At 35.3% G+C, this 14,489-nt stretch overlaps 1 protein-coding gene across 1 annotated transcript in view; it reads left to right on the plus strand.

The window, feature by feature from the left end:
* The window catches only part of CFAP47 (cilia and flagella associated protein 47), a 328,185-nt gene that overhangs the window by 172,037 nt on the left and 141,659 nt on the right, over positions 1-14,489 (plus strand). Inside the window, exons 39-40 of the mRNA XM_037067787.1 lie at positions 554-642; positions 4,741-4,827. Of these exons, the coding sequence (XP_036923682.1) occupies positions 554-642; positions 4,741-4,827 (176 nt within the window). The remainder of the gene's footprint in view (positions 1-553; positions 643-4,740; positions 4,828-14,489) is intronic.

Below are 14,489 nucleotides of genomic sequence, written 5' to 3' on the forward strand. Positions count from 1 at the left end.
ATTTTAAATTTTATACCTGTGCCTTCATTATAGAAAAAATATGTCAGTGTAGCTACCACATTATAAATACTGGCATGTCACACTCACACACATCCATACACAGATAGATCATTCATGCACTCACGCACCCATGTGCATATGCGCCCGCGCACGCACACACACACACACACACACACACACTTGCCTCTTCCTTATGTTGTGTTATTAGGTATATATATAATTAATTAATTTGCAAATGTGAGATGCTCAGTCATTAATAAAAAATTTTTAAGGAAATTTACTTGAGAGATACTATGTGACGTGTTTGCAGTTATTAACACAGTACTGGGGATCAGTGATGATATAAAGTAATGAAATATGTTTTTATTTCTTCCCACTCAGAGTTTTTCAGTACAGTGTTTCTGGGAAAAGGGGAATTATATCAATTAATATCATTGTAATATTTAAATGAACAAGATTTTAGATACTTTAAGCTTATATTTTATAATTCAGGTTATTCTTTTTTTGTTCTTATAATTTAATATGTCTTTGTTTATTTTTCTTTTTACTTTAGAAAACTATAAAATGCAAAACTGCATGTTATCAATGGAAAAACATCACTGTGAAAGTTACAAATCCCTTCCATACTGCTGGGGACTTCAAGTAAGTTATTGTTTCGGTTTAGATTCATTAAATTAGCCTGTTCAATCTTAAGGGAAATATGTAATTTTCTTCAAAATGGACTATTTTGATGTGAAATATTTTCTATTTATATTCCTGTAAGTTTATAAGCATTATCATATAAAATAAAAGAACTAATGAAGGTAAACCAGTTTTCCTTGAAATACTATTGATGTATACAAAGCTTAAGACTGATAATATCAAATTTATGAATTTCATGCAGAAGCTTTCAGTTTGTTGAGGTGTCCTGTTCTTTCCATTTCAAATATTTATAATTAACAGACTTTTTATTTCTAACTTTATTTCATCTGTTAATTTCCAAAAGTGAAATATCTGTTCAAGCAGAAAATTTATTTTTACCTAAGGCATCTTTGATTGAAACTGCATACTAATATTTGTATGTCTTGAGGTTCAGCGACAATATCAACAACATGGATTTGAGGTGAAAATATAATAAAATGCTTAATTATTGTTTAAGTTCACAGTAGAAAAATACCTTGCTATATACTTACATGTTGAGAGAGAAGATGGACAATGGTTCCTTATGTACCACTTAAATTATAAACTGTCTTTCCACCAACTTTAGAAATCAGATCCTTACAACAGTACCTGTGTTGAGACCATAAGTTGTGTGCACGTTTATTAATATTTGATAGTTTTCAGTTTTTTGCTGTATGTCTAGGCTTTTGGTAATTTCTTATTAACAAATATAATTTATTATTGACAAAACAGAAATTCTTTCGTTTAACAGTTATCGGTGAATTAATGGTTCCTAAGTTCACTGAGGGAGAATTTTATTTGCTATAATTTGTTCAAGTGTTACATAAGAATGTAAGGAACATAAAATGTCAGAAAATATGACATTAACACAGGATTAAAATATGCCCTTAAATGAACTAAGTGACTGACTGCAGTGTTTTAGAAGAAATCAGGATCAAGAAAATCTCAAAGTCCCAGAAATTGGTAGAATATTAGAGTTATATGTTCTCACAAAAATCATAATATTTTCTTGGACTTTATGGTTTATCCAAAATCACATTGAAATCGTTACTTCTTGTGCAGGGCGCATGGTTTCATGGAGGATGAGGTTGTTAATTGGGGTAATTTGACTGCCTCTTCCTTGTATGAATGTAGTCCTTAAGCGTAGGTAAAGCTTTAAAATGCAAAATTGAAAAACCAATCAAAACATTTATAAAATCAATATTTTGTACTAGGCATGTATTACTTTTCAAAATTTAAAATATTAAAAGAAACCAAATTAATTAATTTATATAGAGACTATTTTTGTGTTATAAACGGTAACAATAAAGTGACCTAATTTTTGACATGGCACTTACAAAGTAATCAGGATTTAGTTCTTACTGATAATCTCATACTAAATGTATTTTAAAATAAAATAAATATTTCTGTATATTTTCCCCAAAATTCTGTGTAGCACAGTGACCAGATTTGCTTCTTTAAAATCAAAATTTAGCATAACTTTTAACAGAAAAGTTAACCTAGTTTGATTTAACAGAGACAGGATTAGCACCCGTGCCTGTGTCTAACAGATCAATGGTTTCCATTTTTTTTTGTTTGTAGAGTGCAACTATTACTCGCTCTGTAATGCCTTTTTGAACATATAGTGAGATTTGGTTTGCCAGTATCTTGCATTTATAATCAAAGGATTTAATAGTGTAATTCTCTTTTCTTGTGATGTCATTATCTGTTTTTTTGTATTCCTAGTATTAGTCTCAGAGAATGACTTGGGAAATGGTCCTTTCTATTTTTGAAGAGTTTATGAAGGATTGGCATTCTTTCTTTTTGAAAGATTTTATTTACTTCTTTTTAGAGAAAAGCAGGGAGAAAGAGAGGGAGAGCTATCTCCCACCACATCAGTGTGTGGTGCCTCTCTCTTGCCCTCTACTGGGGACCTAGCCTGCATGTCAGGCATGTACCCTGGCTGGGCATTCAACTGGTGACCCTTCGGTTCACAGGCTGGCGCTCAATCCACTGAGCCACAGCAGCCAAGGCAGGATTGGTATTCTTTTAACATTGGTTAGAATTCACAACTGAAATGATCTGGGCCTGAGCTTTGCTTTGTGGGAAGTTTATTTCATTACTTAATTCCATGTCTTTACGTGTGTGTTTGTGGTAAGAATGCTTAATATGAGATTTATCCTCTTAACAAATGTTCAGGCACACTGTAGCATGTTTTTAACTACAGGCATTATGTTGCATAGCATACCTCTGGCACTGGTTTATCTTGAGTAAAACTTCCTATTTCATCCTCCTTCCTGCCCCAAGTACCTACCATTCTATTCTCTGCTTTATGAGTGTGACTATTTTAGATTCCCCATATAAATGGAATCATACAGTGTTTATCCTTCTGAAACTGGCTTATCGCTTCACTTAGTCTCCAATGTTCATCCATGTTGGTACATATTGCAGGCTTTTCTCCTTTTCTAAGGATGACTAATATTCCACTGTAATATGTACATACAACACCATGTTTCCTGTTTCCATTCATCTGTTTATGGACATTTGGGTTGATTGAATTGTTTCAATATCTTGGCTTATGGTAAATAATGCTGTAGAGACCATGAGAGTGAAGATACCTCATTGAGATCCTGATTTCAGTTCCTTTGGATAAATACCCAGAAGTGGGATTGTTGGATCATATGATAGTTCTATTTTTAATTTTTCCATAATGGCTGTACCAGTTTACATTTCTACCAGCAGCATGCCAGTGTTCTTTCTCCATATACTCACCAACGTTTGTTATCTCTTATTCCTTTGATAATAGGCAGCCTTAACAGGTACGAGGTGCTATCTAATTATGGTTTTGATTTGCACTTAGAGAAGTGCAAATCATGGTTAGGGATGTTGAGCAAGACCTTTTTATATCCCTGTTGGTCATCTGTGTGTCTTCTTTGGAGAAATATCTATTCAAGTTCTTTTACCATTTTTAGTTGGATTATTTGCTTTGTTTCTGTACTTATGGCAGTATAGGAGTTTTTAAATATACTTTATGTTATCACCTTAATAGATTATAGCTTATAAACGTATTTTGTCCAATTTTATAGGTTGCCTTTTTACTCTTTTGTTTCCTTTATTGTAGAGAAGCTTTTTAATCTGATGTAGTCCTGCTTGTCTCTTTTTACTTTTGTTTCTTATGGTTTTAGTCTCATATCCAAGAAGGTATTCCTAAAACCAATGTAAAGAAGCTTTTCCCATATGTTTTCTTCTAGGAGATTTATAGTTTCATAAAAGTACAGAATTCATAATTGCTTATTTTGTATAACTTCTCTTGATATTCTTTATTTGGTGAGACATCATTGTCTCTCAGAGGTGAACTTGAAGGTCTTTGACATGTTTTGGGGGTCTAGCAGGCTATTGCAGCCCTGCATATGGACATATATATTAATAGTTGCCCAGATCTTCCTTTAAGTTTTGGTAGGATTGTATTTGTTCCAACTGGTGTAGCAACCTCAGGTACAACTGCTACTGATCATTTTCAAGAAATGTTCTGGGAATATGTATTTTCCTTTGAGTTAGGTCAAATACAGACCACACTGAATAAATTTGAGTTTTTCCAGGGAGCTGCAAAATAGGTTTAAATAGTAAAAGTCCTACCCATGCTCAACGGTGGGACTGTTTAAGGAGTTCCAATCTCAGTCTGTTTTCTTATGTGCATGCTCCTGAAAGAAACATTTCTATTTTTTGAAAATAAGATTAGAAATTATTAAATCTATACAGCTCTCACAATGCATTAAGGCTAATGTGTGATTTCCTGTTTGTTTTGGGAATAAAATTTGTGTGGTCATTTATGTTCTAAATTTCCTTGCTATGGGAATTTAGTGTTGCATTTCAATATAAAAGAATATTACTTCTTTACGTATTTCCATTCCATATTTTTCCATTCTTTCTAACATATGTGTTTTGAGTTGTAGAATGAGAACTCTTGGACTTTTAAAACTTTTTATTGTGATTCTAATTCTATTATACAAAAGATAGGAAAAAAATTAAAAAGAATGTTTTGTAGTCATCTGAATTTTGTTATAGTACAGCCCCAAATAATGCTTTTATCTATTTATTTAGTGTCATTGTAGTGGAATCCTCAACACTCATCTCCTTGACATCCAAATTAAATGCATCCAGACAATTTGTTAGCCAAAAGAATCAGAGGTAAATATCCATACATTTTATGCTAATAATTATCTAAGGAAAAATTCTGAGACATTCATGTAAACTTGTTATATAATTCCATAATAGTTTTCATTTAGTTGAAATACTCAATTTACATTATATATATAATTTATATTATTCTTATTCTCTCATGTGGTATAGCTTTATGTGCATGAAAATTGAATAAATATGCACCTGATTAAATACAGTGGATTCTCATTAATTATGGTAGTTATGTTCTATAAAATTGCTGCAAATATTCAGTTGGTGAATACTGACCCATTGTTCCTAGGAGAACTATATCTAAACACAGATTATAATTATACATTGCAAGAAAAACATGCCTTATTCTGATAGATTCTACTTTCTTAACACAAAGCAAATGAGGTTCAGAAGTGTTAAATGCCTTGCCTGAGGCTGTGCCACTAACAGGTGCCATAGAAGGCCATCAAACCCTGTCCACCTGGCCCCAGAGCTGGAGCTCCTTACACTTCCATCCTGCCCCCGTGGTCTCCATGCTCTGATCACGTGTGTATGAGAACTGAAACAAAAAGGCCCAGTGTTGCCTTGTTTGACCCCAGCTTGGATCTTTGTGACCAGTGACTGGAAATTTTTGCCACTCTGCACATGTCTGTAGACAACTGTTAAAGCACCATGAATATTGATTTTGAGGTTACAAATCAGTTTTAGCAAAGAGGTGGATTTGCAATTAATGGAATTCACAGATAATAAGGATTGACTGTATTTAAGCTTATTCTACCTACCGGTAGCATTGTTTTGTGAGGTCTCTATTTAGTTTAGAAAGAAACCTTGACTTCTGAATAGACAAGTAGAATTTTTTAGAGTTAGATTGCTTTATATTTCTCTTATGTTAACTATGACTGAACCTTCAACGACCAGATTTGAACTGTGTGGGTCCACTTGTACACAGATTTAAAAAAGATAAATACTGTAAATTTATTTTCTCTCCTTTATGATATTCTTAATTACATTTTCCTTTATCTAGCTTACTTTATGGTTAGAATAGAGTATATAATCTATATGTATAACATATACAAAATATATGTCAATCAATTGTTTATGTTAATGGTAAGGCTTCTGGTCAACAGGCTATTAGTAATTAAGTTTTTGGTGAGTCAAAAGTTATACGTGCATTTTCAACTGCATGGGGCAGGCGGGGAGGTTGGCACCCCTAACTACTCTACCATGTTGTTCAAGGGTCAGTTGTATAGAATAGCTACTTAAAGTGAAGTAGAATAAAAACAGTATTACCAAGATTAGTGAAAGTCAGGCAGAAAGAAAATAGTACAGACATCTGTTCATGAAATGCATGTTACGTTGTCTCTGTAATGCTTGAGAGCATCATTGTCTTTCTGTTAGATGCATAAACATTTCAGGAAGCAAGGATTTGGCTATGTTGATACCCTAAGAATTCCCAAAGTTAAAGTTACCAGAAATTATTAAAGTGATTGTACAGATCTCATTTAGATTGAAATGGAGATTATTTTTCAAAATTGAATTGTATTTAAGCTAACAAGTTAAATTATAAGAATTGAATTTATTGTATATATTTCATTTCTTTATTGGTTTTTCTCTGAGAAAATTGTGAAAGCAAATTTCATTTTTGTCTTACTGCATTTGTTTTATTGAATGCTATGTTCATGCTTAACTAAGGCATTCAGAGTCTTCCTTTTATATTTTGCTGTTGTGAACAATAAAACATGAATTAATACATTAAGCTATAAGATAACATTTATCGATATAAGAATAGAGCAATGTAGGCATTTTATCTTAATTTCTTTGGAGTATGAAATGCTAGTATTGCCAAAAATACTTCAGTAAACATTTCTCCTAAATTTTAATCCTTTAGGTCCCTTGTTTCTTAGTTAAGAAGCTGCTTTGTGATCGTAGATTTTACCTGAATTGCCTGGAAATAATTTCCTCATATTAATTGCAAGTAATTTACAGTATTACACATTAAACTACAGTCAGATCTCAAAGCATTGCTATAGGTATCTGTGTGCACAAGTTACTCAAAGTTGGATCAGTTCAATGAACAGCAAAATTGAGTCTACTTCCACAATTTGGAATGCAGTACAGGAGTTCTGTATCCCAAATTTTAATATGATTTTTCTTCATATAATATTCTGAAGTGGTTTTGATTGCACCCAAAATTCTAAAATTGTTGAAGCCATCCACTCTCAAGCTGCAGGAAAATACATTTTCCTTTTATTATTGTTCTCAAATCAAGAACAAAGTAGGATGAACAAGTATGAAAGCATTTATAATTTAATTTTGGAAGGAAAGGAAATTTTGCAAATATTCAAAATAATTGCCAATTTAGGATGAGTACAGCTTAAGAAGTATGCTTACCATGGTCTCAAGCATTATTGGTCATTCTTTCTCATATAGTCTCTTCCATTTGTATTTATCATGCTGTACTTTATTAGTTCTTCTCCCAAACTTTTCCATGAGAAAAGAAACAAAGACAGTGATGCTGAGTGTGCATCAGGAAGGACATGATGCAGCATAGAATAGTCAGCCTTCTACAGACTAATTCTCAAAGAATAACTCAGAGCCATTAGATTAAATGAATGAGGACTCCTGTGCACCTCTGGGAATACTGTCTCCCCCATCAAAGGCAAGGTTAGGAGTTATAAAGGCAAAGGCCACACAGTTCCTCCAGGAGAAAGTCTGGCCCTTGGGTCATTTCAGCATTGGCATGGGCTGAATGAGGAGTCCCAAGTCTGTATGCTGAGTTGAGATAGAACAGTCTCAAGGTCACACACATACACAAAAAGGCTATGTTTTTTTCCCTGTTAATTCTGAAGAGATTTGTTAGGAGCAGTTAATGTGGCTCCTTTCTCTGGGGTCCTGACAGCTCCCTGTATAACACCTCCAGGCTCCAGTACATGGAACAGGCAAGTCTTTATGCACTTCCTCAAGGATCAGCTAAAATATGCAGAACTCCAACAATCAAATCCATTTTGTAGGCAGCAGAAAAGAGGAAACAGAATGCTAAGAGTGTGCCTTTTCTCTCTAGGGAAGCTTCCCAGAAACACCACACAGTACTTTTGCTTGTAGGTCATTGGTCAAATTTTAATCAAGTGAATGAACCTAGCTAGAAGAAAGAAGGAGGATGAGGAAAATTATTGCTTGCCTATCCCCATAACTGTTGGCCCTTTTCCCCCTCTCCATATACACATCAAAATAAAATGAGGGTTTTGTTGATGAGGGGGAAAGGGCCAACAGTTATTGGGATAGGCAAGCAATAATTTCCCCATGAGGGGACACAGAATAGACTCATTTTGTCTCCAGATAGCACAGAGTTATCTAACATTTTATCAGTCCAGTGTCATTGTCATAATGATGTCTTTTGATCTTTCAGTGTCTTAATAAAATAACAATAATATTACACATCCTGTTTTTCTTAAAGCTCTCCCTAATGTTTGTCTTGCATAGATTTCCTGAATAAACAAAATTTAAGAACATGCATTTTAAATTATGACCAGAATGGAAATGTGCTGTAGTACCTCTATGGTTAACTTTCATTTGTAATAGTCCATAAAAGAAGCATTACATTGTCTCAATAAAACTCTGGTCTGCCTTCTAGGTTTAATCAGGAAGGAAGCATAATAGAACAAGAAAAAGTTTTTTTAAAATGTCTTTAAACTAGCTGTATTTTTAGAGCTTTTTACAGATATCCCTATTTTCCTCTTTTTAGGTACATGTTAATATTATACTTCCCCAGTGATATTGAAGTTAATGTGCGGCCAATGGCATAAATGTATGCCTTTTCCAAGTGGTATCATTAAGACCCATTGAGCAATTATTCTTGTTCCTTTTCCCTGCCACAGTTTTATTAGAGAAGCACATATAGAAATGGAGCCTCCTTCATCAAGGACCTCTGGGTGTATCCTCTCGCCTAGGGTGGACATGTAGTGTGAGCAAGGAATGATGTATTGTACTGATCCACTGGGATGGGTTTGTTACTGCAGCATGACCTAGCTTATACTAACTAATACTCCTCCTCAGAGTCAATTCAGTCAATATCTCCCCAAATAATAATTTTTTTTCATCAAATGAGCAGTAAAGTGCTGACATTATCTTTTAGGTGGCATAAAACAGAGCCTATTAAAAAATTGAAAATTGCTCTATAAACTGCTCTTCTTAAGTAACAGACACATCTAAAATAACACAATTGAAATCACATCATGGTTTTACTATGGGAACATGGTCCATGAGCATAAGCAAAGTAGTTAAGATGTTTTTATTCTAATTATATGCAAAGGATTATCAGAAAGAATCAGAAAAGAGGACTGATTTTAGCCACACCTTAAAATTGAATGACTGACCAGCAGTGATCAGATATGAGCACTTTATCAATAATTTCCAACAGTAACATGACTTGCTATTTTTCCAACAATATTGAATTATGTATCATTTGATAAATTCTTTTTTTTTTTAGAAAAATTGCCAGTTTTTTTTAAAGATTTTATTCATTTATCTTAGAGGGAAAGGGAAGGAGAGAGAGAGAGAGAAATATCAGTGTATGGTTGCCTCTCACGCGTCCCCTGCCGGGAACCGGGAACTGGCCTGCAACCCAGGCATGTGCCCTGACTGGGAATTGAACCTCGATCATATGGTTCACAGGCCCGCGCTCAATCCACTGAGCCACACCAGCCAGGGCTCATTTGATAAATTCTTGCCAAGTGGCATCACAAGCACTGTTCTTAGTATTAGAGAAATATAGGGATAATTAAGTCACACACAGATCTGGTCCTCAAAGAGCCAGTCATCAAGAAGAGAAGCAAAAAATCTATACAAATGCAGGCAATTATTTGGGGAATACATTCAGTAGTATATGGTATTTAAAAATGTCTGGAACTAATTGGCAAGGAATATCACTGTCTAGATATTATAGGGATATTCACAGAAGAGAAAACATTTAAAGAGAATAATGAGATAGGAAGCACTTCTTTTCCTTGCATATACTGTACTCTGGTGTTCTACTCTATCCCATACAATTTTAAATTCACAGCTCCACTCTGTTTTTGTACCCCAAGTTAGCTCTCCTTGCTTCAGAGACTTCTCAATTGCTTAGGGGCCAAAGGGGTACCAAAAGCAGCAAACATGCCATTTTTCCTGCACTCCAGATGGCCACCAGGCCTTTTTGTTATTTAAAGAACTCCTGGACACATGGAGAATGGAGTGAATCTAAAAAATCAGTCCTCTTAAATTTTTTTCCCATGATGCACAAAACTTGACTGGAACCAGGTAATTTGCTATTTGGTTTAAATATAGCCCCGAATGCTGGCCCAGGAGTAGCTTCCGGAAGGCTTATAATAAAAGATCTTTGTTCCTTACTGAGAACAGCTTGAATAGGAAGTCATTCTTAGGGCTGATTTATTCATGCCACGAATAGAACCAATTCAACATCATTTTGATCATTTCAGTTGGAAAGAGCTGCATGCCGCTACTGCAGAGGAGATTAGCAGAACATATTCCACTGTTTGAGCCACAGTACTTTGTATAATTTTAACTTCTTTTGCTGCTGTTTCTTTCTTACGACCAAGGGTTTCAACATGCTCCCTCTGCCATGGCTTCAACAATAATCAGTGACATCTAGGAAAATGACAGCATGGACCAAGGTGCAGGGACTAACAGAAAGTAAATGAGTTGTTTTCTGTTGTGTCTTTGGAACACCTATGATACTGGTTTTGTATGCCAGTTGAATTTATCACAGAAAATCTAAACTCAAGAACACTGATTAGGTAAATCAGAAATTTCCTGAGCTAGATTATTTTATTAAATTATTTTTTTATGTTGCCCTGGCTGGTGTAGCTCAGTGGATTCATCTTGGGCCTGCGAACCACACAATCACGGTTCAATTCCCAGTCAGGGCACATGCCTGGGTTGCAGTCCAGTTCCCAGCAGGAGACTCACAAGAGGCAACCATACATTGATATTTCTCTCCCTCTCTCCTTCCCTTCCCCTCTAAAGATAAATAAATAAAATCTTTAAAAAATATTTTTGATGTCTCTCAGTGAATCATGATAATTGCTAGCTTTTTTAGGAATTCAATAAAATTCATAGGCCTGCATATTTTTTCTATTAGTCTTTCCTATAAGTAATACAGGTCACTCAATTTTTCTTGGTTTGAGAGTCTCCTTTGAGGATGAGGCATCTCTTTGATTTATTTAAAGGGCACTTTCATTAGCTCTTCTCTAACAAAATAGGCAAAGGGAAATAAAAGGAGATGAAGCCCAAATTGCTCTGCTTTTTTATTCACTATGAAAAAAAAATGACTGAAAGCCTATAGATTTCAAGTATTGAACAAAACGAGGTTTGGAGGTCATCTGAGGATTTTAATCAGACATTCTACCCAGAGTTCCATCGTCAGTGAGATGGCAGTGGAGCTCTGCATTGAGAAATCAACATTTTTTCTTGTTTTCTCCGCTCTCTGTTTAGTCTCTATTAGAAATGCTGGCATATTCATCTCTCTGTGATAGCCTTAAAGTATCTATCAAATGCTCAAATTACACAAAATATTAGATGTTCTTACTTAAAAAAAATATTATACCCTGACCAGTGTGACTCAGTGGGTTGGCATCATCCTGCAAAGCGAAGGGTTTCTGGTTCCATGCCCTGGAAGGGCACATGCCTCAGTTGTGGTCCCTGGTTGGGGCACATGAGAGAGGCAACATTCCATGTTTCTCTCTCTCTCTCTCTTTCTTTAGAGGGGGAGGGAAGGAGAGAGGGAGAGACATATCAGTGTATGGTTGCCTCTTGTGACTCCCCCGCTGGGAACCGGCCTGCATCCCAGGCATGTGCCCTGACTGGGAATCCAACCGCGATCCTGTGGTTCACAGGCCCCGTACCCAATCCACTGAGCTACACCAGCCAGGGCTCTCTTTCTCTCTCTTTCTAACTCCCCTTTCTCTCTACAAGTAAGTAAATGAAATCTTTTGTAAGAAGATATTACTTAATCTGCTACTACAATGCCTGTGAAGTAGAAGTAAAGCACAGAATAATTATAAGACAGGGTAAATTTCCTATTAAGAATGTGGTATAAAGAAGAGACAGCATTTGGAGCAATGGCCTGGATATTTATAGAACTTTATTTGGAAATAGTCAATATATATTTACAGTATTAAATTTAGGCAAAAGCAGATGACAAGTTGAGAAAACATGGGTCTTTTTTTTTTTTTGTATTCTCAGAAAAAAATAAGGCAAGCAATATCTGAGAGTCCAGATACTTATAGATAGTTTAATAAGTGAAGTAATCATGAATACTAAGAGAAGAGCAATTTGGGAAAAATTGATGGGTTCTGGAAGAATGGAGCCTTTCAAGGGAGAAGGTTGCTTCAGGCTATGAGCTGCTAATTAATTTTCAAAAATGCAAGCAGAGATTAAACCCATGTATTCTTCTACCTTTGCTGAGAAAGAAGGAAATGAGGAAGCAATAATGAAACAAGGAAAATTTTCAAGACATTGAGTTCTAGAACCACTTTTGTAGAGAGTACCTATGTACCTCTCAGTTGAGATTAGCAACTCTTAAGTCTCGGAATTTGGGGTTTTGTTATTATCATCACATTTGAAAGTAATAAATAATTGTTTTTACCCGATTTTTAAAAATAGTATTGGAAATATGGATGGTCATTATTTTCCTTTTTGCATTTTCCTTAATTTAAAATTTCTAGAACGCTATAAATATAAAAATGAGGCATGAGAGAAATGTGCGGTCTTTGCACATCATACTGTAGGTCGCTGCCGTGATTTTAGGGATCAGGAAGATGAAATTAATATAAAGAACTGTTTTTGAGTTTTATCTATGTTGTTTTCTCTTCCCTTGTGACTGCGATGCTGGGAGTAGCTATGAAGATGATACTTCAGAGGACTATTATCGAGCCTCCCAAATCTTAAAAACCTGTGAGTACCTCAAAGGTTGGGTTGGCCAAAATGTCTGTTTAGTTTTTTCCATAAAAGAAAAGATACACTTTTTATTTTTACCAATAATTTCATTAATTTGGATATCTTGTGTATGTCAGCTACATCCCGCATTGTAGAATGTTGATTGCTGTCAATTAATGTCTCAATTTGATTGCTGTTAACTTCAACCTGTCTACCTGACTGTGGAGCATTGTCCAGCAAGAAATTTCCAGCATAAAACTTCATATACCACTTTTGACACATTCGATCAGTCACAGCATCGTCTCCATACACTGCACAAATCTTTTTTTGCTTTTCAGTTGTGTTTTTACCTGTCTTGAAATAATAGAGTATAATATGCCAAAAATGTTGCATATTTTCTTCCATCTTCAATATTAAAATGCCTACACAAATATTCACCAATTTTGATGTTTTTAAATGCATGCTGACATGACATCTGTCACAATACAATCTGACAAAATTGTTTCAGGTGAAGTCAAAGACAACTAAGTGCTATTAAAGCCATCTTATGGGGAGGAAACTGGCTTTTTAGCCAACCACACAAAAACTGTTTTCATGTATTATTTTTCTGTACAGAGCATACTATGCAGCGAAACTATAGACAGAATGGCAAACCTTGGGGATTGAAAGCAGAATGGGAGGCTGTCGTGTTGGTCCTCAGCCTTTTTATGACCCTTTGGAGAACTCTGTCCCATCTTTCCTTTCCCTGCTGGGTCTTGGTTTCCTCACCTGTACAATAAATGGATTTAGATAAATGTTGCTTAGGTTTGTTTGGGCTTATTCTGAACTGCTGAAACCTATTTAGGGGACAAGTTGCCACCACCATGTTTAAAATTAAAAGGAGAGCACATATTACATCGTTTTATGAAATAGATAATAGATTTAGAAAACGCAGATAGAGTCATGGCCAGGAAAGTGGATATAGGAATGTTTTGGTTCTCTATCACTACAGATAAACCACCCCAAATGTAGTGGCATTAAGTGATAAAAATGTAATATGATTAGAATCTCTCACACTTCTGAGGAGAATGGCCTCAGTAGGTGAACTTGCAGTTGCAGCCAGATCATGCCTGGGGCTTGAGTCATTCCAAAAGCTGCTTCACTCACATGTCTGGTGATTAATTCCTTTCCTCTGGGATTGGGTGGAGGTGTTGGCCTGGACACCTGCATGTGGCTTCTCCACGTGGCCTAGGCTTCTTCACAGGATAACAACTTGATTCTAAAGGAAAACAAACCAAGAAAGATCATTAAGAAGTTGGGTTACCTTTTCTGACCTGTGTCAGTAGTCATACTGCTTGGCTTTTGCTCCTTCCTTGGACACTGTTCATTAGGATCAGATCACTAAGACTGGCCTACAGTTTCACCACATTCAAGGCCATGTTGAACAATTTGTGGCCATGTTTGAAAACCAGCTGCTCAATTTGCCCATTGCTACCTGTCATGCAAACCGTTACATAGTTCCCCCAAATTTTAAAGACTCTTTGATGACTGCTTCTCTGTTTATATATCAAGCTAATTTTAAACACTAATGAAGTTCCCTTTTAAAGGAATTATTTATTAAGACATCTTTAATAATACATCACACAATTATACTTTTTTTTATTATGCCAAGCTTGAGCTAGGATCGCCAGCACTGTTATTAACAAATACATGTATTATCTTCTGAATCTGAGTGCTAATGCTTTGAACGTTTTGTTTTTCATCCCAAA

Source organism: Sturnira hondurensis, unplaced genomic scaffold, assembly GCF_014824575.4.
Source record: "Sturnira hondurensis isolate 20B ecotype Veracruz unplaced genomic scaffold, ASM1482457v3 Scaffold0017416, whole genome shotgun sequence".
NCBI classification, from domain to species: domain Eukaryota; kingdom Metazoa; phylum Chordata; class Mammalia; order Chiroptera; family Phyllostomidae; genus Sturnira; species Sturnira hondurensis.